Source organism: Schistocerca cancellata, chromosome 8 (genome assembly GCF_023864275.1).
Source record: "Schistocerca cancellata isolate TAMUIC-IGC-003103 chromosome 8, iqSchCanc2.1, whole genome shotgun sequence".
NCBI classification, from domain to species: domain Eukaryota; kingdom Metazoa; phylum Arthropoda; class Insecta; order Orthoptera; family Acrididae; genus Schistocerca; species Schistocerca cancellata.
In genome coordinates this window covers 466,200,529-466,226,465 of record NC_064633.1, presented here as the reverse complement: position 1 = coordinate 466,226,465, position 25,937 = coordinate 466,200,529, and the positions used below count along the sequence as shown (strand labels likewise).

Here is a 25,937-nt window from a genome sequence, read left to right as displayed (position 1 = left end):
GAGGCAAGAAAAAACCCGAGACTAGAAGGGAAGAACCTCCCTTAGGACACACAGAGGAGTGGAACATATGGAGACCTTGAACAGGGTATGTTCCGGAGTTGCAAGAGCCAGGAGCAACACGAACAGATGCGGTTTATGAGACCAACCGGTGCTGTCACGCAGCCCCGGTGTATGACGACAGACTACGACCCTCTTTATGAAATGCGAACTACACCCAAACACCTGCATTGTTGAGGAGCTAACGAAGGCAACCCTAAATGCGTTGTACATGTCACCTTTTGGTCTAGAGTGTTAAGCCTATAATATTACATACTACATGTTTGTTCATAAACAGTTTGTAGTTTATCCATCGTTTGTTGTTATATATGGTGTTGAAGCTACTGACACGGGTAAATAAATAAATTTCGATAAACTGATATTATTCTCCATGCAGTAGGCTGTGACTACGTCTAATCGAACTGATAACAAAGAGTATGTTACACTAGCACAGCAGTACGTTCGAATTATATCGAACAAAGCAATTTTGGGTTGTAACGGACAAAAAAGATAGCACCTTTTTTTTTACTTTTAAAAGGTGAAGTTAGAGAAGACAGGACACAAATGGAATGAAACAAATATGAAGGAATCCGTAAAAGAAGCGAGTGAGAAATATTCATATCGAAGCAAAAGCTGTAACAGACTTTAAAGATTTACGGTAAAATAAAGAAATTGTCATCAAACCTGTGTTAGGAAATAAGTTTTTTTTCCGAGCAAATTCAGTGATGGACAAGCAACAGTGTTATATGATCACGTTAAAAATTGGATAGCCAGCTTGTACCTTTGAGTAACTTAACGAGTTCTGAAACCTAATGTACTGAGCAACTGAAACTGAAACATTTGTTCAATAAAACAAAAATGAAAGTAGGTAAAGACTTATTATGACTTTATGAAAAAAATATGAAGGCTTAAGGCTGGAGACAGCCGAACACAAGAGTTTGCAACGAGGAGCAGGTTTTAGCAAGGAACAAGTTGACAGCTTCGTTGACAAACTAGGTGAGCTGACGGACAAGTTCAACTACGCAACCACTTGCGACCCAGTTAAAACAACTTTAAACGAAAACTTTTTGTACATTGCAGTTTCGTGTTCGATTTAACACTCCAAAAATTTAAACGACCAGAATGCAAAGACTGGAAAAAATATACAAAATTAATGAAAGTATACGCATATGACCTTGAGTTTTGTAAGTTTTATTACGCAACTTTTTCATAGTATTGTTTAATTTAAATGCAATATAGTTTTCATAAAAAATATAATAAATTCTAAAATGCATAGGTGTCCGATGATATCCGTGCTTTTCCTACTGGGACCCGGAAGTGCCACATTTGGAAACATGATTACTTAATTTAACGGTGCTGTCAGAAGTACATGTCCTGTAAAATGAATACCAACTTTTTCCAAATGTTCATAGAAAATCAATACTGATGAGATCTAACAGCAATCTCAGTGAGTCCTCTCAGCCCGCTCAGGTGACTGAGTTCTGTTAAAATAGCCATCGTCTGTGAATAACGCTCTTACCTAAAAGACGCCTTTGGCAGAATTTCACTGTAGAAATCGCGGCAGTAATCCCATGCCTGATGCAAAATTGGGTGGTCCTAGTGCTCAGACCTAAAGTGGTACACGTATAGAATTTATTGCTGAAATGTCTAACAAACCGACATGCTGCGTGTGCCCTTAGCTCATACCGCAAAAACACACTGGTTGAAGGCGCATCACTCTATCACAGTATCCCCAAAATCCGATGTTCTCCCATCACACCTTCCTTGGCCAGCATGCTCAGAGCGAATACTGCATGTTTCCCGAAGGAATCGATAAGGTTTGGCGAAATGCAATGTCGTGTGGATGTCTCCTCTAAGGGAACCAATGCTCGTAGTTAGGACTAGTGTCTCTACCATCTACATTTATCCTCCGCAAGCCACCTTATGGTGTATGGCAGAGGATACTTTTCATACCACTGTCATTTCCACCATTTTCTGTTCCAGTCCCGAATGTCAGTAAGCCACCGAGAGAACTTGAGTCGCTCCAATTTTAATTTCATGGTCTTTTGGCGAGATGTCTGTAGAGAAGGTTAGCTGACCCTTCCAGACAATGTACGCTCTCTGAATTTCAACGGTAAACCACACAGTGATACACAACAAATGCATTTAACAACAACCTGGCAGTCGGTTCTTAAGAGTATTTTGTTTATTTGTGGGTTATAATGTGAGTGTTTGTAAGCAGTCGGCGTGCAGCACCATATATGTAGAGTTTCCGCGTATGTGCGGGGGAGGAAACAAGTGTCTGTTCGCATGTAGCACTTGACAGGCTTTAAATATGACGCAAATATCGCCGACGCACCCACGCTAATATATCTGAAAATGGCCACAAGCCGAAACCGTCCAGTAATGTCCTATAGTATATAAATGGTGCAAAATAGATCATCTTCCATAATAGAATTTGACAGCCTACGGTTTTTTTTTTTTTTTTATAAATTCATCATTTAGAAACTGCGTCGGACTGTGGATCCACACATGAAGAAGTTATTCATTTTTCGTCAGGACGTGCAAATTTTGGACATTTGAATCTCTTTGCTTAAACGTTACATTATTTTTTTGCTGAAAGCAAGTAACGTTGGACCGTGGCTTATTCTGGCCTCTATTTAAATTTCCCTCTCCCTCTTACATGAAATTTCAGTTGTTCTCGTTATCCATTGCTTGCCTATTTTTTAATAGACGTTCTGCATAACATTTTAGTAAAGCTACTCTCAAATATTGACACAAATTTACTATAGGCTATACTGAATTTAACATTAGCATCCCTTTTTGTACATATCTCACCCCACATCTCTTTTTACTTACGTTATATAAACGAAGAAGAAGCCTGTCTTTACAAACGTGAAGTGTATAAACGTGTTTGACAAAAGCTCAGCATCCTCTTAAAAGGATCCATATGCAATGACATTGACGCACTTCATAGTAAGCTAAAACGTGATAATGGCATAATGGGCTGAAATAACAGCGCAGGTGAAACAGATGGTAGACTTCCGTTTATTGGTAGAATACTGGGGAAATGCAATCAGTCTACGAAAGATACTGCCTACAAATCATTCGTGCAATACAGTCTAGAATGTTGCTCAACTGTATGCCACCCGTACCAAACAGGACTAACAGTGGATAGCGAACGTATACAGTGAACAGTCACGGGTGTGTTTGACCCGTGGGAGAGTGTCACAGAGATTCTGAAATAACTGAACAGGTGGACTCTTGGCTCACACTTAAACTATCCAGAAAAAACCTACTTACAAAGTTTCAAGAATCGCCTTTAATTGATGACTCTACGAATATACAACAAACCCCGATGTATAGGGATCGCGAGGACAGAGGTATTTAAACGATCATTCTTCCGGCGCTCCATACGTGAATGGAACGGGAAGAAACCGTAATAACATTTTACAGCGGTTTGAAAAGTACAGATGTAGGTGCTGGCGGTAAATTCTGTCTTTTCTAAAATATTGCACAACTATGGACGAAAGTAAACAGAAAATAATCGCAATAGATACGACTGTCGACAACATTTGTATAAAGGTTAAAGTACGCTGTAGTCACACACTGTTCCAGCAGCAACCGATAGTTACTTCATATAGAAGTCAGCGTCCATTTACTTGCAGAGCTTCGGGGCTCCACTGCCGCTGATTCCTTCAGATATTTCTGGAAGAGAGTACTCACAGTCCCGCGCGGTCAGATATGGAGCCGCTTGAATAAATAATCTGCGATATTGGCAAGAAACTCTCAGAAGTGAAATTGGGCCATAGAAGCCTTGAACCACAGACACAATAACTTTATTTCCAATGCTTTTCTTCTTTCTGTCTGGGCGACAACTCCGGAAGAGCAGTACCCAAAATCTAAGTATCAGTCTACTGAAACAATTTGCTTTAATATCCTTCCAGAGAAGTACCTATAAGAATCACTATTTTTCTTTCTTTCGCCTTATGTGTGCTGTAACTTGTAGAAAAGAAATTTACCATAACCGTTGTGTTTTATTGAGAAAGTGCACTGTTTTATTGTACAAATTTGAAATACATTGCTGTTTTTGATCATTTGATTGCTTGACGGTTAAAGAAACTTTCTTCTGAATGTGATATTCGTTGAAAGTTATTCACAGTGCTTGTCGTATTCTTTCATATTTCCTGATGACAGACGGTCTTTTCGCTCTCAGCTTAGGATAAATTCGAAAACTTGCACTGCACATTCATTGGTCACTTCAAATTACGAAAAGTGTCTTACTAGATGCCAGAGAACAGTGATCCGAAAATACATAGTGCAAACTTTCTAGTAGTCATCATTTTCCCTCATTTCATTCCCAGGCTCTGCAGTTGCCATCCGCTGTCAAGAGACTAAAATTCGTGTTATCGGAAATGCTATTTCGTAACCTAGCCCACTACACGTCAGTTGTTATTAGGAATGGAAAAATTCGCTGTGATATTCATTCAAATATTCGAATTACAATACTTGCCAGTTGTCACACAACTAGTCAGAATAATTACCAGCTGCTAGCAGTGCAAGCAAGCACCGCACATGACGTATGCTTTCATAGGTCACATTGTCCATTTTCTGATCCATTCATATTCCATTTCGTAGATAGGTTCGTCGCATCTCGGAGTGACTAGAATGAATGTGACAATTGTTTTACGAACTGTTGCACCTTTTCCATGGAAACGAGAGAATGAAAAAAGTCAGTCCCTAGAAAGAAAGTTGTCAACCGGTTTTCTTTCACTTACAATGACAAAACCAACACCATACTCAAAGACCACGTCGCTAATATCAGGCAAAATTTCTTTCGGAGTCAGTACCTCGAGATTCCACAGTGAAATTAGATTTTCGGTCTCTGATAACAAGAACTAATTAATAACAAAGGAGATGCATCAAATATTTTAAATTTTCTTTAATCTGTAATTACTATTAAAAACAGTCTTGATCACGATTTATTTAACAAGGTGACCAGTTTCGACCACTACTGTGGTCATCTTCAGACCATTGAGTAGGAACCTCTTTCTGTTGGAGAATTCTCCAACAGAAAGAGGTTCCTAGCCGGCCGCGGTGGTCTAGCGCTTCTAGGCGCTCAGTCCAGAACCGTGCGACTGCTACGGTCGCAGGTTCGAATCCTGCCTCGGGCATGGATGTGTGTGATGTCCTTAGGTTAGTTAGGTTTAAGTAGTTCTAAGTTCTAGGGGACTGATGACCACAGATGTTAAGTCCCATAGTGCTCAGAGCCAAAGAGGTTCCTACTCAATGGTCTGAAGATGACCACAGTAGTGGTCGAAACCGGTCACCTTGTTAAATAAATCGTGATCAAGACTGTTTTTAATAGTAATTATTTATAAGACATTGATCACTGCTGTTCCCGTAATGCATTCAAAAGTAATTCTTTAATCTGTATTTATGTAAGCAAAACACCAGCTATAAGTGAGGTATATTCTTGATTCAATACAGACATCATGTGTGAATATTGCGTGAGTAGAGGTGAGCCTATGCGCTGGTGGACTTCACACATTTGTGACTAAGTATGTAAGAATTCTGGAGCTCGACGACGTCCTCTAGTTGATATCAAAGTATGAGCCGCTATCTCACATTTATCTGTGCCAACTGATACAGATATCAGGAATTACGCGGCTGTAGAAATATTCTCCCAACATAACTCGTTTCGAGTACAGTTTGTAGCCGGACGCGGTGGTCTCGCGGTTCTAGGCGCTCATTCCGGAACCGCGCGACTGCTACGGTCGTAGGTTCGAATCCTGCCTCGTGCATGGATGTGTGTGGTGTCCTTAGTTTAGTTAGGTTTAAGTAGTTCTAAGTTCTAGGGGACTGATGACCACAGATGTTAAGTCCCATAGTGCTCAGAGCCATTTGAACCATTTTTTGAGTACAGTTTGTATAGGTATCAGCTGACCTTCTGTACATCAACTAAAATGAATAAAATGTAATTTGAGGATCAGATAAAGGTAATTTTTCAGCTACTAAAGACCACATATGATCAGCGTGAAAATTTACGTACTATGTCTCACAACTATTTATATACTAAGATGGTATCTATTCTTTCAGACATGTCCGAAAGAACAGATACCATCGGTGACCATCCAGCTCGTTAGAATGAAATTACAATGAAATGAACACCCTTAGCTGCTTACAGGCGTTGAACTACGTCAACGGGGACAGATGAAAATGTGTGCCCCGACCAGGACTCGAACTCGGAATCTCCTGCGTACATGGCAGACGCTCTATCCATCTGAGCCACCGAGGACACAGAGGATAGAGCGACTGCAGGTATTTATCTCTGGCACGCCTCCCGCGAAACCCACATTCTCAACGTATTGTCCCGCACTACATTCCTAGTGCCCCCGCCCATTATACTCATTACTCGTGTCGCGTTGCCGATTCCCGTAAGAGTTCGGGCACTGTTTGTGCATTCGCACAGAAGAAGAAGATGATCAAGTGGCCGGTGAGCCTTAACTATACATACACTAAGATGGTATCTGTTCTTTCGGACATGTCCAAAACATTACCAGGTAAACAGAGAGTTTATCATCGTTTAGCATTAGTGCAGACATTGGTTTTACTGATAGAAATGATTATTGATCTGTGCTATAGACACACATTACTACTGACAAATGAAAGTGAAGAAATGGATATGGGTTTTCACCAACCAGTGTTTCGCAGACAGAGTATTGCCATAAAAATAGTGGTAGCCAGGGACATTGAAATCTACCTGCTTCTGTTTCAATTCCGGGAAGTACATTAGTAATACCCTGCAACAATATTAATCTCTAAAAGCATTGTTGACATTCACAGTCTCCAAATACGCGTAAAAGGAAATTTGCAGTCGGGAGCCCAACCAGTTATTGTAACAGAGGAAATTTCATTTAAAAATTACGTAAAGGCCCCAAGGGACCAAGCATCCAGAAATTTGTACACTTTCTCTTAATGAAAACCACAAAAAACGAAAGCCTTAGGAATAACTAAACCACCATTACCCGTAGATTAATCCAGCAATAGTCATAGATTTTGTGCTGAGCTATAAAAATGTGTATGAATTCCTAAAGGACTAAAGTACTGAGGTCATCGGTCCATTGGCTTACGCACTACTTAAACTAACTTATGCTAAGAACAACACAGACACCTACACCCACACCTACACCTACACTCACACCCACACCTGCACCCACGCCCGAGGGAGGGCTCGAACCTCCGGCGGGAGAGGCCGCGCAATCCGTGACATGGCGCCCTAGACCAAGCGGCTGCTGAGCCATAAAACGAGAAACAAAGCAAAAACATAGCATTTATAGTAATGAAAGAAAATAGTCACCTGTTGTTGTGCTGAGACACCGATTTTAGCACAAAGCTTTGTGGCGACAAGAAAGTTCGTCTTACTGAGCGAGCTGTTTTCGATAGTTATCTGTAGAAATGAAATTCACTCACCATCTCTTAACAATGCGTCATGGTGTCCACAAAAGTAGGGTGTCAGTTACACAAACACAGCCTGCAAAGCAGGTCTTGTGCTGTGGAGAGTAAGCGGTCACGAATAACAGGTTTGCTATTCGAAAAGACAAAGTGAACGAATTGCAACAATCACACATTTGTGCTTGTAACCTTTTATTGGCAAGCCTAGCGAAACGACTTCGTTGAAACCGGGAAAAAGAACAAGCAACAAGCATCCTGTTTTTTTTTTTTTTTTTTAGTTAACAGAAGCTCTTAAATAGCGTCATGAACTTCAACGTTTTGCAGGGTAAGAAAAGATTTTAAAAATTTTCAATGGTACACATTGTACACAACGAAAGCCCTGCAGCTCCATATTTTCACAACGCCAAATTTTGGAGACTGTAACACTTTATTCCTTACGTCACATCGTCCCTTTAGAACGCAAACACTGAAATCAAACGGAATTAATTAAAACTTGGTGTTAAATTGAAATTTCTTCTTCAAAAAATGCCTTGCATCTCTACACTATATTTATTGGAATTTTGTTTCAAGTACTAATGTTGTATTACACAGTTACAAGTACCATCATAGAAGAGACTGATTTAGAGTAAATTTTTTACAGTCATTTGGAACTGTGAGAAGGAAATGTTGCCAGGTTAACTGCAACGAGAGCGATAAAGCTGCTCCGTTTCGAAGGGAAACGGAAGTAGAAGGAGCGATGCTAAGAAGAACGAGATTGGATTACGCCATGTCCCCATTTTTCAGGTGTCCAAAACATGAATTTTAACGTTTCGGACGTCATCCCCTTTAACCCTTTGACCACCAATTTTTTGTTCAAAGGTGTTATGTACGGTTATTTTAATAAGTGTCGTAGCCTGAAGTAACAATACCAAGCGAATATTTTTTCCCAAAACTGGGAGGGGTAAGACATACAGGGTTATTCGTAAGTACCTCCAGGGTTTCAGAAGATGGACCGCGCTAAAACTACTGGACATAAAGAAAACAGACATACGTCAGTGGAGAGAGCATCTGTCCGAATCTTTAACTCATATTGCTTTACATGTGCTCGATTTGTAATGTGGCAAAGGTCAGTGAGTGCTTACAGTTCATTGACAGTAATTAGGTTGCCTGTCTACAGGTGCGAATTAATTCGATGCGACAATACGGAGTTGATGGGTAATTGAAACTTGAGGACTGTACAACTTACAGGCGTAATCTGTAATTATAAGAACTCTGCAAACCATTAGCAGTCTTCCCTTTACGAGGTCACACACGTACATAGGAATAACATGCAGCAAATCCCCACTGGTTCTCTAATAACGTATCGTGGTACCCATAAGTTCCGATGGTAGTCATAGGGTTAAAGAACAAACGGGTCGCTTTAGAACGCTGTAGATAGTTTAGAACTGCTACCAGGCGGACATGAGGTTCTCCGCCGCTCACTCATGGCAGTAAATTGATTTGTTTGTGCCAGTCGTCTGAATTGAATCAGAGCACTAAAATGGGTCGACATGGGAACGTGACATAATGATTGATACGAGCTACCGTGTATTGGCGTACTCATGAACACATCGAGAATGAAGTTGCACGATTTGTGGGTTTATCAACGCTGATTCTCCAACACTCACAGCCACCCAACACGGGATAACAGAAAAAACCGTTGAAAAAAAAAATCGTAGCTGGCAGACACTGTAAGTGAATGCCACGCCTTAGCAATGACAATCGATTTCAAACCCGACAATAACTGCTGCTGTCATTGACTGCACGTCTGCCTCATGCAGTTTACAGGTGAACTTTGCGAACAGAACTGCACGCAGTGGATTTTTGGAATCGAGTACCTCGCAGAAGGATATTGCTAACGGCGGTTCATAAAGCCGCACGTCTTCAAAGGGCCGTACAACACATAAACTCAACAAAAGCTGACAGGAGTCATTTCATGACGTTCGACGTGGTGCCAGTAATGAAAGGCGTCGAGTGGACCGACGGATCAGAGAGAGGTTAACCCGCAGTGTACAGAGAGTATAATTCAGGCCGCAGGTAGTACTGTGATGTGGGCACACTCATTCAGGGTAACGTGAATACAAACCAGAATATTTATTTAAACGTTCTCAGTGACTAAGTGATGCCCTTAATTTTACGTCTTCATGATGAGAACGCTTTGGACACACTCGTCTCCCAAGAGGCCAAACGCCGTGGTTCCAGGGCTGCATGCATAGGGGCCTACGTTCCTTGTTTGCCGAACACCCAAGCACCGCACCACACCTCGACTGGCGAGCGAAATCACCTCATCCTAATCCCATAGACAGGGATTGGAAACAACAGTTTTATTTTATGGCCAATTTCGGTGAAGCCGGCCGGAGTGGCCGAGCGGTTCTAGGCCTACAGTCTGGAACCACGCGACCGCTACGGTCCATGCATGTGTGTGATGTCCTTAGGTTAGTTAGGTTTAAGAAGTTCTAAGTTCTAGGGGACTGATGACCTCAGGAGTTAAGTCCCATAGTGCTCAGAGCCATTTGAACCATTTTTCGGTGATATTTTTTGCCGAATTCGGTTATATTTTTTACTAAATATGATGTTTCTTCTTGCAAAATCCAGTATTAATTTATGCCCAAAGTCGGGGTATGAGGCTTAATGACAAACTAGGTGTTAATACAAGGTGTACAACTTTGCTTCCGTCGTTTTTCCCAAACATTTGTGGCTTTAATGAAACAAATTGGTTTCTCATGTATCATTCAAAGTATTTTCTATCGCTGGCCAATACTTTTTGGCAGTGTACGAATCCCGCGTCGAAAAAATTGTTCATCTTTTGAAGCGATCCACGAATCGATCCAATTTGTGATTTCTTCATGAGATCGGAACTGTTGGTCAGCCAGGCCATGCGCCCTTGATCTAAACAGGTGATAGTCAGAGGGAGCAATGTCCGGAGAATACGGCGGGTGGGGAAAGACTTCCCATTTGAACGTTTCCAAGTAAGTTTTGACCTTTTTTTGCAACGTGGGGTCGAGCGTTGTCGTGCTGCAAAATCATTTTATCGTGTCTCTTGAAGCATTGACGCCGTTTGTATTTTAATGCTCTGCTCAAACGCATTAATTGCGTTCGATAACGAGCACCTGTGATTGTTTCACTCGGTTTTAACACCTCATAGTACACGACGCCGACCTTGTCCGACCAAATGCAGAGAATAATCTTGGAGCCGTGAATATTCGGTTTGGCTGTCGACGTGGAAGCATGGCAGGGATAGCCCCATGATTTTTTGCGTTTAGGGTTATCGTAATGAACCCATTTTTCGTCCCCGGTCACAATGCGGTGCGGAAATCCCTTCTGTTTTTGCCTCTGAAGTAACTGTTCACAAACACACAAAGGCCGTTCAACGTCTCTTGGTTTCAGCTCACACGGGACCCAAGTTCCTTCGTTCTGAATCATGCTCATAGCCTTGAGACGTTTTGAAAAGGCTTGCCCACTAATCGTAACAGTTTTTCTTGAGTCTGACGCAAGTCTTCATTCAGCAATGTCTCCAATTCTGCATCTTCGTAAACATTCTGTCTTTCACCACTATGCCTGTCTACGACATTAAAATCACCGTTCTTGAAGCGTTGAAACCATTCACAACACGTTCTTTCACTAATAGCGTCCTTACCATACGTACTTGAGAGCATTCGATGAGACTCAGCCGTTGTTTTCTTCATATTGAAACAAAACAATAACACCTCCTGCAAATGACGAGAATTAGGCTCGTAAACTGACATTTTCAATCAAGAACAACTTTATGATGCAGACACAGATCGACTAATGTTTGAATGAGGTTATGTTGCCCAAGATAATTGCCTGACGTCTGTGATCTTTCGACCGCTACTTACCGTTGTCGCCACCTAACGGCAAACGGCGGAAGCAAACTAGTAAGCCTTGTAAGTTTTCCAAAATTCGTGTTAATGTCTTTGCAAAATTCGGTTATAATATCTTTACCAAATTTTGTGCTACAGTTTCTGCTGCGTTTGGAATTACTGTTTTTGATGAATTCGGAGTTACTGTTTTAGCCGAATTTGAATTTACTACAATTTCTGAGTTGCTCTTTTTGCCAGATTCGGAGTTCAGATTTCTGCCAAAATCGAAGCTACTGTTTTTTTACCATAATCCGCAGTTAGTCTTATTGCCAAATTCGGAGTTCCTTTATTTTTGCCAAGTGCAGAGTTACTATGTTTTTGCCAGATACTGATTTGCAATTTTTGGCCGAATTCTGAGTTACTGTTTCTTCACAAATTCGGCTTTGTTTTTACAAGAATCGGTGTTGTTTTTGACAAATTTGGTGTTCCTTTTCCTAGATTCAGTGTTGTTTTTTGCCAAATTCCGTGCTGTTTTTTTGCAACTTCGATGTTCTTTTTTTCAAATGCTGTACTGCTTTTTAATTCCATGTTGTTATTGTTTTTTGCCAAATTCGGTATTGCCTTTTTTTTAGTTTGGTATTTTTTGCCAAATTTTGTGTTTCTTTTTGCCAAAGTCGTTGTTCTGTTCTTCCAACTTCGGTGTTTATTTTTCCGTCAATAACTATTTTTTACGAATATTCGTAAAGTAGCGTCCTCAGATTTACAACTGCTTTTACATAGGAATTGACAAATTCCGCGATATATCGTATGAAACGCCGATTTCTTCATACATTGTAAAAATCGACGATTTCTCGTTATTTCGTTCAAAACTGCCAATTTTGCTTTATTTTTCACTTCATCGTTTTCGCAAAATTTTCCTGCCGTACCCATAGAAAATTGGACTATTTGGAACATGAGGTGAAGTTTAGCAATCAGCGTTCCAGCAGTTTCAACATCTGCCGGATCTAATGATCAATGATGGCTTCAATTGGATATGGCGTGCCTGTAGACTCGGTTGAACTGGCTTACTCATTGAACTGAAGCCTTACGAAGGATACACGTAATCCAGGTGTCTCGAGGGAGTAAGTAATTTATCCGCACAAGCTTTTTGGCAGACATTTACTACTGTGAGAGGACTACACCGAGTACGGTAGAGGACCTCTGTTTTGAAGGGCAGCTCAAGGGGAAGCTGGGATCCGGAAACGGACGTGATTGAATTATTTCATCTCACTATTTTTCAGCTGACTCAAATACTAATCGCAGCGTTACTATAACCACTGTACAGACATTGGTCTTCACACTTATAATACCACTGGTAAGTACCGGTACCGCTGGAACAGTTTCTCTTGGTTACAGCATCACAAAATCTGATATCGCTTCTTGCAGGTGGTATAAGACGCAGCTTTGTTAATTCTTGAAGATGTTCCTAAAATGAATATAAAACCGATATTCGCACCCCTAATCATTCGGCGCTAGGCATCATTTAACAGCGTCGCGGCCCGGCCGGGAAGGTAGGCCGTTCTGCCAACCGACTTGAAATGGTAGCAGGTATTGCGGGCGGGAGAACACCACGGACTTTCTTCCGGCATTTGTTGGGACTCGAACATGTTGCGTTCGGCAGTGCAAATACCTGTTTGATACGATGTCGGATAGAGGGCGGCAACTGTGCACACTGCAGAGTCTGGTACGCCCTGCGTCAGTGTATCAACAAACGCAGAGACACTTGTTCGTTACCGTGCGGAGCGGCCGGGAAATGGAGCACTTTTCTTGGGAGGAAATGTCGGACATGTACTGTGCTGACGGAGCGGCGGATGGAAATGTTCTCGCTGCTCAACGGTTGTACGTTCAGCGGTTTCCGAATCGTCGAGTTCCAGATCCATGCAAGTTCACTACCATCCACAGATCCATAAGAGAGACAGGCGTAGTTGGCGTGAGTTGTCCACTGACAAGGTATCGTAATGGCATATGTGCATTTAAGGCCTACGTCGAAACCCGATGCATTCTTTTCGTGATATAATTATGAAAGCCGGACGGACATGTTAGTCCACACGCAGTGCGTACACCAGAGTTTGAAGAGGATGAGCTGGCACTGCTGTAAAACGCGCCCTCAACAAGCTCGCGGAGTGTTGCTGTAGCAGTGGTTGAGAGCCATTCAGATGAAGACGATTTGCACGCTTATCACCTTCAGAAAATTCCAGCCTGAACTCAGAAGGTTTTCCACGTCGCATTGACTTTTGCCAGCGGTTTTTGTACAAGTGTGCCATTCCACTTGAATTCCTACACTTTGTACTTTAATCGGATGATATACCCTTTACAATGGTAGGTGTGTTCAACAGCCACAGTCAAGAAACGCGAGCACGAGAAAATCCACACCCCGCCTTCGTTCGAGGTCGCCAAGAGCGCTTCGCAGTCAACGTCAGAGTTTGACTTGGTAGGCGGTAATCTGAGTGGTCCGTTCAGACTTCCAGAAAACTGAACCCAAACAGATAATTATTCTTCTTAACGGAAACACTGCCAGGGTTCGTGGAACATGTTCCGCTCAATGTGTGGCAGTGCATAGGGTACCAACATGATGCTGCATCTGCGCGCTTCACACATGCGATGCGAAATCATTTGGATTAGTTCTTTGCTGTTAACTGGATAGGGAGAGGTTATATGGTAGCATAGGCTGCACGTTCCCCCGACTTGACGCCCCTTGATGTTTTCGTCTGGGTACACCTGAAGTCTTTTGTTTATGAAACACCTATCGAGACGGATTAAGAGCTGACAGCGCGATTTATGGTAGCTTCTGATGCAATCCCCAGGTTCTCAGAGATGTTTGAAAGAGTGCACGGCGTGCGTTGAAGCAGGAAGGCGTAATTTCGGGCAGTTTTCTTGTTTGCAAATAAATATTATGAAACATCAAACCCACCTCTCTATTTACCTTGATGTCACAAAAAAATTGAAGAAGGTGGCCTTCAGACTTGATACCATGTCAATTTGGATGGCAGCTTGTTTGCCTATCTTCTCGGCAGCGTGCGACGCTGTTAAATGACGCCTAATGCTGCATGTCAAAAGTTGCGGACGTGTGTTGCTATGTGAAAGTTGCCTGTTATTACCCTCTCATTTTTTACATATATTTGAGAAATGCCTGTAGTGCCGAAATATAAAGGTAAGATCTGTGGTGCAAGTGTGAAAGCATAGTATCAGCTAGACTGCAGCCCTTACATCCGCCATGGCACCAGGAGGCGGAGGATTGGCGGGTGCCTCTCCCGGCTCTGTTTTCCCCTGGAAAACATCCCCCAAATTCATTTTGATAGCAGGCTGAATGGACCCGAGGCCGCACTGCAGCGAATGGAACGAGGGAAAATGCCCGCCCACGACCCGTGTTTGAACCGGGGACCTCCAGGACTGGAGTTTAATACTCTACCCACTAGCCCACCAAGGCCACATACCGTCGTTTGGAGCAAAGCAAATTTATTAAACCAGAACCGCACATTCAGAAAAAAGCATCATTCAATATATACTCTTTTTCATATATGTGACAAAGGAAGAATGGAGAAGGGCAGAAATAAACCTCAAAATATAAGAAACTTTGTCATGCCTTTTCCAAGTGAAGAACGCCTGTACTAGGTAGGCTGCAGTACACGTCGCAAAAGTCCGGCGAGGATTCCTAGAATAAGAACAGTAGATGCAATTATTGAGCCGTGCGCGGCTCGTGTTCATGCCGTTTCTTGCTCGACAGCTTGTCTTTACTGAACTGTCGCCTCGTTTCTTATTCGATTTACTGGCGTCACTAATTTGCTGGCTTGCCTGCCCTTGAGTGGCAGCAGCAGCGCGTATCGATAAGAGCACTGTCGTATTATCTTTGAAGGGACCGCTAGTATTTCCGGCTCGTCGTGTGTCGGGAGGTGAGTCGGGACGGAGCGCCAGTGCGGTGCGGATAGCCAGTACTCGCCGACCGCTGGCGACACACATGCACTGTCCGACGGAAGGAGACTGGAGCGGGAACGACCGACCGTTGTTGGTCGTTCGGTAGGTCGTCTCATCGGGCGACGTTTATTTTTTGTTCTTCTGACCGTTTCTGGGCCTCGTCAGTTGGTCGTCTTGCCGGACGAAGGTCGGCTCCTTCCTTGTGCCGAGATGGGTGGCCAACGGGCATGTGTTCCCTCTGCATGGTTGTGTCCGAGCCAGTGTGCCCGAGTCGCCGTGTCTCCGAGTTCCGAACGGACATTAAGTTGAGTCGGCATGGAGCTGCAGTGAGGTCCGGACAGCCAAGACTCGCCCGACTGTTGCTGACACACATGACTTCAGTGGGGACGACCTTGGTTGGTCGTTCGGTCGGTCGTCTCAACGAACGACGTATATTTAGTCGCCGACCGCTTCGGCTTCTCTGTGTGTGTCGACTTGTCATTTGTCCTTGTTCTTCCACAGTGATTGCTTTTACGATTTTTAGAGGTCTTATGGAAGTGTTTTCGTGGCACTGTGTCTAGCTTGTGTATTTTCGACTGAGCAGTTATGTTAATGCTGTCTGCGTACTGAAGTAGACAGTCGGTCGTTTGGAACAGAGCAGCGAGGAAGTCTCCACGGCGAGGTCATTAGCGTAGTGTTCCGCAGTGTGTTTTTCCTCGCTGTGTTGATGCTGTCCTTTACCGCGTGAAGTTCGACAGCCTTTAGTGTTGTTCATATTTTTGAGTGGTTATTGTCTTGGCTGTTTTTAGACGCCAATTTTGAAGACGTAGTGTTGCCGATATCTTCGTCCTCGACCGATATTTTCTGTTTTCGTGCCGTTGATCGACGGAAGGGAAGTGATTAGGTTGTTGGTCGGTCCTCCAGCCGTCCCTGGGTCGGGTTTCCATCTGATTACTTAATCTTATTCTTGGCTGCCTGTCTCACCTAAACTTATGTTAGAGCTACTTCCTCAGGCCGACCCTTGGAACACTTCTGAGTGTCACTGTTCTGTTGTTTTTAGAATGTGATTTTTTTGTCTCAAGTACTGTGCGAGGCCTTCAGCTGCCTATTAATTTAGTTGGTTTAATTTTAAAATAAGGCCTTCAGCCGACTTAAACTAAGCTTTCAAAATTTATTTGTTTACAACTAATTTTAAAAAGGAAATTAGGTTCCATTTGAAATCTTTGTTATCCATGCCTTAAGCCTTAAGTTGTTCAATGTTCAGTATATCGTCTTCAGCCGAGCTTTTACGTGAAATATTTTTTTAGATAAGGCCTTCAGCCGCATTCTAAAGATTCTTTGTTTAAAGTAATTTTTTAAGAAATTTTTGCTCTATGTTCAGTGTGCGGCCTTCAGCCGAGTATTTACGTAACTTTTTTTATTTTTATTTTAGGAAAGGCCTTCAGCCGCGTGCATTCCTTAAAGCAATTTTAATAGCTTGTGTTAGGGATTTCAGCCATATTGTTTTGAATCCTTTTAAGGGCATGTGTGATTAAGTGTTTTTAGGAAAATAAAGTTTGTGTGTTTTGTGCAACTAACAGTAACTGATTTTGGTCCTTTCCACAACCATAACCTGATCCTCTCTATCCTACAAAAGCAGATTTCAATTATTTTCATTTGTAAAGTAGAGTACCGTAAACAGGGTGTACTTTGTCCACTGTGGTCACTTGGACCACTCACACACCTGAGGTTTTACAGCTCTCTGGTGCCCCTCAATTGGGTGTTTAGTTTGGTGGTAAAGTTCCATAAATATACGCTAGACGGCGACATGTAGTGCCGATTTTCTTGCGCAAAAGTTGGCGAACCTGTTACGACTTAAAATTGTACTCGAAACAGTCTGTTAAAACCTGGGTGTGCAAAATGCACCGATATCATTTAACTGCAAAGCCTTCGGTGTTTTCAACTGTATCATGTATGTTACTAGATTAATTTTGAAAATAAACCACTGATTAGTTATTTGTTCACATGCATATATCTGCCAATGCATTACGATTTATGTGGTGATGTGCATGATTTTTCTGTTTGGGGTTACTTTGACCTTACTTTGACCACTGTCCATTGTTACCCCAGGATTACAGATACACAGCTTATTAAACAGTGGTGATGTTAATGATAGTGTGTGATTAAGGAATACAAACATTAACCGTCGGTATACAGACGAAGGCTCATTTGTAAATTGTTAACGTGCCTACAACTAATAAAAACAAATGTCAGTCATATATTGCTCAAACTGCAAGCTGTCGTGATTCAAATACAATATGTTATGTCAATATCTCCAGAACCAAGGAATGAAGTTTGTTTGGCCCACAAGTACCAGATGTTGACTGAGTAAGTACAGCATGGTTAACCTTAGTTCTAACTGCACCGTATGTTTTGAAACGAGAATTTAGGTTTAAGATGGGTGAAACTGAAAGTATTATGCTCAACTAAAATTGGAGCCATGTGTGTGGTACTCCATACTAGTATCATTATACTTATAATTCTGATAATGGATCATACTCTTTGATTTATGTACTGTACTAGGCTTTTTTTCTCTTATGAGGCTTAATAGAGAACTTAAGGAAACTTTTAAATCAATGTATTTATTTCTGGGTGCTCAATGTTTCATTGTGTTTTTGAAAAATTTACAGCCAATGAAATCGTAGTTGACAATTGTTGTGAAAGCTTTAATGAAGCTCAATAGCGCACTTAAGAAAATTTTAGATCACCAATGACGGACGGAGCAAGGAGGACATCAAAAGCAGACTCGCTATGGCAAAAAAGGCATTTCTAGCCAAGAGAAGTCTACTAATACAGGGTGTTTCAAAAATGACCGATATATTTGAAACGGCAATACAAACTAAACGAGCAGCGATAGAAATACACCGTATGTTGCAATATGCTTAGGACAACAGTACATTTTCAGGCGGACAAACTTTCGAAATTACAGTAGTTACAATTGTCAACAACAGATGGCGCTGCAGTCTGGGAAACGCTATAGTACGATATTTTCCACATATCCACCATGCGTAGCAATAATATGGCGTAGTCTCTGAATGAAATTACCCGAAACCTTTGACAACGTGTCTGGCGGAATGGCTTCACATGCAGATGAGATGTACTGCTTCAGCTGTTCAATTGTTTCTGGATTCTGGCGGTACACCTGGTCTTTCAAGTGTCCCCACAGAAAGAAGTCACATGGGTTCATGTCTGGCGAATAGGGAGGCCAATCCACGCCGCCTCCTGTATGTTTCGGATAGCCCAAAGCAATCACACGATCATCGAAATATTCATTCAGGAAATTAAAGACGTCGGCCGTGCGATGCGGCCGGGCACCATCTTGCATAAACCACGAGGTGTTCGCAGTGTCGTCTAAGGCAGTTTGTACCGCCACAAATTCACGAAGAATGTCCAGATAGCGTGATGCAGTAATCGTTTCGGATCTGAAAAATAGGCCAATGATTCCTTTGGAAGAAATGGCGGCCCAGACCAGTACTTTTTGAGGATGCAGGGACGATGGGACTGCAACATGGGGCTTTTCGGTTCCCCATATGCGCCAGTTCTGTTTATTGACGAAGCCGTCCAGGTAAAAATAAGCTTCGTCAGTAAACCAAATGCTGCCCACATGCATATCGCCGTCATCAATCCTGTGCACTATAACGTTAGCGAATGTCTCTCGTGCAGCAATGGTAGCGGCTCTGAGGGGTTGCCGCGTTTGAATTTTGTATGGATAGAGGTGTAAACTCTGGCGCATGAGACGATACGTGGACGTTGGCGTCATTTGGACCGCAGCTGCAACACAGCGAACGGAAACCCGAGGCCGCTGTTGGATCACCTGCTGCACTAGCTGCGCGTTGCCCTCTGTGGTTGCCGTACGCGGTCGCCCTACCTTTCCAGCACGTTCATCCGTCACGTTCCCAGTCTGTTGAAATTTTTCAAACAGATCCTTTATTGTATCGCTTTTCGGTCCTTTGGTTACATTAAACCTCCGTTGAAAACTTCGTTTTGTTGCAACAACACTGTGTTCTAGGCGGTGGAATTCCAACACCAGAAAAATCCTCTGTTCTAAGGAATAAACCATGTTGTCCACAGCACACTTGCACGTTGTGAACAGCACACGCTTACAGCAGAAAGACGACGTACAGAATGGCGCACCCACAGACTGCGTTGTCTTCTATATCTTTCACATCACTTGCAGCACCATCTGTTGTTGAAAATTGTAACTACTGTAATTTCGAAAGTTTGTCCGCCTGAAAATGTACTGTTGTCCCAAGCATATTGCAACAAACAGTGTATTTCTATCGCTGCTCGTTTAGTTTTTATTGCCGTTTCAAATATACCGGTCATTTTTGAAACACCCTGTATCAAATACTGGCCTCAATTTGAGGAAGAAATTTCTGAGGATATACGTCTGGAGTACAGCATTGTATGGTAGTGAAACATGGACTGTGGAAAAACCGGAACAGAAGAGAATCGAAGCATTTGAGATGTAGTGCTACAGACGAATGTTGAAAATTAGGTGGACTGATAAGGTAAGCAATGAGGAGGTTCTACGCAGAATCGGAGAGGAAAGGAATATGTGGAAAACACTGATAAGGAGAAGGGACAGGATGATAGGACATCTGCTAAGACATGAGGGAATGACTTCCATGGTACTAGAGGGAGCTGTAGAGGGCAAAAACTGTAGAGGAAGACAGAGATTGGAATACAAGCAAATAATTGAGGACGTAGGTTGCAAGTGCTACTCTGAGATGAAGAGGTTAGTACAGGAAAGGAATTCGTGGGGGGCCGCATCAAACCAGTCAGTAGACTGATGACAAAAAAAAAAAAATTCGTTTGTGGGTGGTCAAAGTTTCATTGCGCTTTTGAAATATTAATCACAAATGGGATAGTAATTGACACTTGTGAAAGTATAGGCCAGTCAATGTATCCCCAAATCTATGGTAACTTTGACCACCCATAATTTTTTTATTACTTCCTCTGAATTTTAGAAAATGGATTGTACTAATTAGTTTGTAATCCTTTCACACAAGCCCTAATGTTCACTAACATAACTATCACAGAAGTTAAAAAGACAGTCACGATAATCACAGTTAAATCTAAAAATCTGTCGAAGTATACCCGGTTGAAGGTAACAAGAATATTGGTACTTAGAAATAGGATTCCATTGTCTTCAAATGATTCAACATAAATGTATCATCCTGGATCCTCAACGACAATTACGATTCTATGACGTCCTTCATGAATATTTCGTGATCGAAGATGTCACATACATGCTACAAATATTGAGCATTCTATTCTTTCTTATTGCGTTGTCCCTTACAAATTGGTATAAACATTTCCCACCTATACTTAATACACAATCCGCTATGAATATCTTTGTCTTGCGTCCCAGATCGAGACATGTAAAACTCCTAATAATTTTACATTATTCCGTGATGCTGTCTTATGCTGATACGTATCTTCTTTTGCAGGACGTGAAAATACATTACGTTGAGAAAGGAGATAAATCGCACCCGCTGATGTTATTCGTCCACGGCTACCCAGAGTTTTGGTACTCATGGAGACATCAGATCAAGGAATTCTCGAGAGACTACTGGTAAGACGAAAAGATCACTAGGACACCATAGGTGAATTTTTCTGCAGAGTCGTTCATGAGACGTTTATGAAAAACTTTTTAAGTTTCAGAAACGCTTATGAGTCTTATCACTTCAAGATCAGTGAAGGTTGTATAGGCACGAGCTGGAATTGAATTTTCTTGTTACTGTAAAAGTTTCCGTTAAGAATAACTCTAATATTTATTCTCGATACAATAAAAATGTAGGAAAGTGTGTGATACAGTGTCAGTAGTATATCTTACCTGACTGTACTGGGGAGATACTTCACGACTATCTTAAGATCAGCTGCACGTGTCTTTATCTATGATACAGAACAGAAATATATCCCGAACAGCCATTGCATTTATCGACAGACACTCTAGCTGTGACACAAAATTACCTCTAAATAACTCTTGCTAAAATTCCTTCGTTTCGACTAATTAGACAGTAAGCAATGCAAACATTGTTATATCGATTTACTCATTAATACGTATTGCATCAGATACTCCACTGAATTTGAATCTTATTGAAAAGTCATTCACACCACTTAAAGCGAACAATGCACAAGGCCCCGACGGGATTCCAGTAAAATTTTATGTTGAATACGCCGCAGAAACAGCTCTCTTTGCGGGTCTTTGTGACTGGAAAAGAGGACACATCACCCCTGTTTACAAAAAGGGTGAAGAATCGGAGCACAGAATTACAGAGCAGTATCGCAGACTTCACTCTGTTATAGAATCCTGGAAGGTAAACCAGCATCCCTCAAGCAGTCAGCAATGGTTCAGGTAAAACCACTCTTGGGAAATACTGTTTTCTGTATTGGTAAACAACACCTTCCGAACGAGAGACGTAGGTGAACAGATGGATTCCGGCTTCTTACATTTCCGGAAGGCCTTCGACACTTTATCACACCTATACGTTACCAACCAATATACGCTCATATGGAATATCTTCGTAAATGTGTCATTTGATCGAGGAACATTTACGTAATGAAACCCAGTACGTTATACTGGACAGCGACTGTTCCTCAGAAACGAAAGTAGCATTAGGTGCGCCTCAAGGAAACGTAATAGGACCTCTAAATTTTTAAATTACACAAACGATTTGTCAGAGGGGATCAGCGGTACTATTAAATGCTCGCTGGTGAAGGTGTTATATACGGGAAAGCAGTCGTTGGACGATTGCAAGGAACTGGAGACAGACTCGGATAAAATTTCGACAGTTATCAGTGGCAGTTCTGATCAAATTTGGACACCGTTAAGGTAGTGCCCACTACAAATAGGAAGAACCCGACAGTATCTGATTACAAGATTAGTGGTGAACATCTCGAGCACTTCACATGGTATAAGTATTTAGACGTGATACTGATAAGTTGTATAAAATGGGACGATAACGTAAAATCAATATTAGCGAAGAGGAAATGCTTCAAAGAAAGACGACGCAGTCTTCCGGAAGACCTGCTGGGTAAATTTTGTGAACCTGTATTAGAAGAAGACTGTACGACAGTTGTGCTGCCACTGTCGTATAACTGGTGTAGCAGTCATGAGAATAATATGAAACACATTAGGACACATACAGTATACGAAGAGAAAAAAAAGTCGATAATATCAGTACTATTTATCCACCATCATGCACTGTACTGTGGCCTTGGGTGTGTATATTTAGTTGTTGATAGATAGAAATACGACAGTCTCAAGAAATATAATTTTCTTCCCATTGTGAAATACTTAATTAATATTGTGAGATAATAGGCAAAGCAATTTTGTTCTGTAATTTTACTCTACAACTTTGATTTTGGTTGTTTTCTCCTTGACTAATCTGCCCGTATTCTTCCCTAACAGGACAGTTGCAATGGATATGAGAGGATTTGGAGACTCCGACAAGCCAGAGGGTAAACAAAACTATAAGATCGAACTGCTTGTCGAGGATATAAGGAACCTCGTGCAAGCTCTAGGTAAGCTACGGGAGTGCTTTTTATTCCAGAGCCGTGCCGTCACAAATTGCCTCTGTTACTTCTTTTGTGTCGTCTTGTGTCTTTAGTTGTAAGAAAAGTCTTTCATTCTTTGCCTTACCAGGATAGCACTAAACTATGCTTCAAACAACGTATTTCATGAAACTTCCTGGCAGATTAAAACTGTGTGCCGGACCGAGACTCGAATTCTGGACCTTTGCCTTTCGCGGGCAAGTGCTCTACCATCTTTTCTATTTTTTTTATTTATTCGATGTACACTACTGGCCATTAGAGCATTTGCGCGCGAAAGGCAAAGGTCCCGAGTTCGAGTCTCGGTCCGGCATACAATTTTAATCTGCCAGGAATTTCACATCAGCACACATTCCTCTACAGAGTAAAAATCTCAGCGTATTTCATTATGACATTGATACAACAATATATCTGAAGGGTCTATAGAAATGTGTATCACATTAATCGCTCAGCACAATACAAGGATACACAGCATACTATAAGGCATTTCTCATCAGAATCGACAGCAAACCAACACCGACAACAACAGTTCAGGTATACACGTATAAGTGCCAGAGTCGCAAGCAGAAGAAGAAGAGATAGAAAAACTATAAGGATATAGAATTGGAATGCGGTTGTTGGGGAAGGAGAAGAAAAAAGGGCTACGGAAGAATGTGGGCTTGGTGGTAGACATGAGAGAGAAGAAAGACCAAATGAGTTCTACGACAAATTTCAAGTAGTAACAGCGAATACTCTGTTCAAGTATCGTAAGAGGAGGAGATATACTTGGAAAAGGTCGAGAGATACGGGACGGGGTACCCGTTAGGTTTCATCCAGTTAGATTACGTTATGATCATCCAGTGATTCCAAATTCAGATTTTGTATTTTAAGGTTACATGGGAGCAGATATAGACTCATACCACAATTTAGTAATGATGAAGAGTAGGCTGTTGTTTAAAAGATCATTCTAGAATAATTAATGCCCATAGAAGTGGGATACGGAAGTACTAAGGAATGAAGCGATACACATGAATTTCTCTGAGGCTCTACGCACTGCAATAATGAAAAATTAAGTAGGCTGTTCAGTTGAAGACGAATGGACATCTGCAAAAAGACAGTCACAAAAGCTGGAAAGAAAAACGTACGTACAACGAAGTTATCTGCAAAGAAACCATGGGTCACAGAAGAAATGCTCTAGGTGATTGACGAAAGAAAGAAGTACAACTACAGAAAAGTTCAAGAATACAAATATTCAAGTCCCTTATGAATCAAGTAAATAGGAAGTGCAGGAAAGCTAAGACGAAATGGCTGCATGAAAAACGTGAAGACATCGAAAAACAAATGATTGTTGAAAGGACTGATCCTGCATACAGAGATGTCAAAAAAACTTTGGTGAAATTATAACCAAGGGTGGTAACATTAACAGTGCAGTGGTAATTCTACTGTTAAATGCAGAGGAGAGACCGGATAGGCGGAAAGGGCCCACTGAAGGCCTTTACGTTGGGGAGGGCTTGTCCGAAGAAGCGATGGAAGAAGAAACGAGAGCCAATAGGGAGAGACAAAGGGTACAGTATTAGGGTCAGTATTTAAAAGAACTTTGATCGACTTAATATCAAATTAGGCCCAAAGAATAGATAATATTCCACTGGAATTTCTAAAATCATTGAGTGAAGTGTCAACAAAATGACCATTCACGCTGGTGTGTAACATGTATGAAAGTGGCTATATACTATGAGACCTACGGAAAAACATCATCCACACAATTCCGAAGATAGCAAGAGCCGACAAGTGCGAGTATTATCCCACAATCAGCTTAACATCTCATGCATCCAAGTTGCTGACAAGAATAACATACAAGAGAATCGAACAGAAAACTGAGAATCTGTTAGATGACGATTAGTTTGGCTTTAGCAAAAGGCACAGTTCTGATGTTGTGATTGATAATCGAAGAACACTAAGGAAAAATCAGGCACGTTATTAAGAATTGTCGACCTGGAAAACGCGTTCTAAAATGTAAAATTATGCAAGATGATCGAAATTCTGAGAGAAGGGGCTGGGGGGGGGGGGGGGAGTAAGCTATAGGGAAAGGCGAATAATATACAGCACATCAAGAACCAAAAGGGAAAAGTAAGAGTGGAAGACCAAGTGCTCGGATTAAAAAGGCCGTAAGACAGGGATGTATTCTTTCGCTTTCACCGTACACTCATACATCGATGAAAGAAATATGGGAAGAAAAGAGAGATTCGAGAGTGCGATTAAAGTTCAAGATGATATCAATGAATAGATTCACTGATGACATTGCTATCCACAGTGAAAGTAGGATTACAGGGCTTGTCGACTGGAACGAACAGTCTAATGTGTACAGAATATGGACTGGGAGTAAATCGAAAAAATACGAAAGTAATGAGAAATAGCAGCGATCTTAAGAGTGCACAGTTTGACACCAGTATTTGGGATCTTGAATTAGACAAAGTTAAGCAATTCTGCCACCTGGGCAGTAAAATAACCGATGATGGACGCAGAAAGGAGGACGTGAAATGCATATTAGCACTGGAAAAAGGGCATTCCTGAACTAGAGAAGTCTACTAGTATCAAACATAGACCTTAACCTGAGGAAATAATTTCTGGGAATGTACGTTTGGAACACAGTATTGTATAGTGGTACAACATGGACTGTAGGAAAACCGGAACACTAGAGGATCAAAGCATTTGAGATATGGTGCTACAGACGAATGTTGAAAATTAGGTAGACTGAAAGGGGAAGGAATAAGGATGTTCTCCACAGAATCGGGGAGGAAAGTAGTGTTTTGGAGAACACTGACAAGAAGAAGGGACAGATGATAAGACATCTGTTAATTATTCCATTGTACTAGAGAGAGTTGTAGAGCATAAAACTGTAGTTCTGCCGGTGTGGCCGAGCGGTTCTAGGCGCTTTAGTCTGGAACCGCTCGACCGTTACGGTTGCAGGTTCGAATCCTGCCTCGGGCATGGATGTGTGTGATGTCCTTAGGTTAGTTAGGTTTAAGTAGTTCTAAGTTCTAGGAGACTGATGACCAGTGCTCAGAACCATTTCAACCATAAAACTGTAGAGGGGGACAGAAATTGGAATGCATCCATCAAATA

At 41.7% G+C, this 25,937-nt stretch overlaps 1 protein-coding gene across 1 annotated transcript in view; it reads left to right on the top strand.

Moving 5' to 3' along the window:
* LOC126094620 (epoxide hydrolase 3-like) overlaps positions 1 to 25,937 on the top strand; it is a 60,705-nt gene that overhangs the window by 12,675 nt on the left and 22,093 nt on the right. Inside the window, exons 2-3 of the mRNA XM_049909101.1 lie at positions 20,732 to 20,856; positions 22,696 to 22,808. Coding sequence (XP_049765058.1) covers positions 20,732 to 20,856; positions 22,696 to 22,808 — 238 coding nt within the window. The remainder of the gene's footprint in view (positions 1 to 20,731; positions 20,857 to 22,695; positions 22,809 to 25,937) is intronic.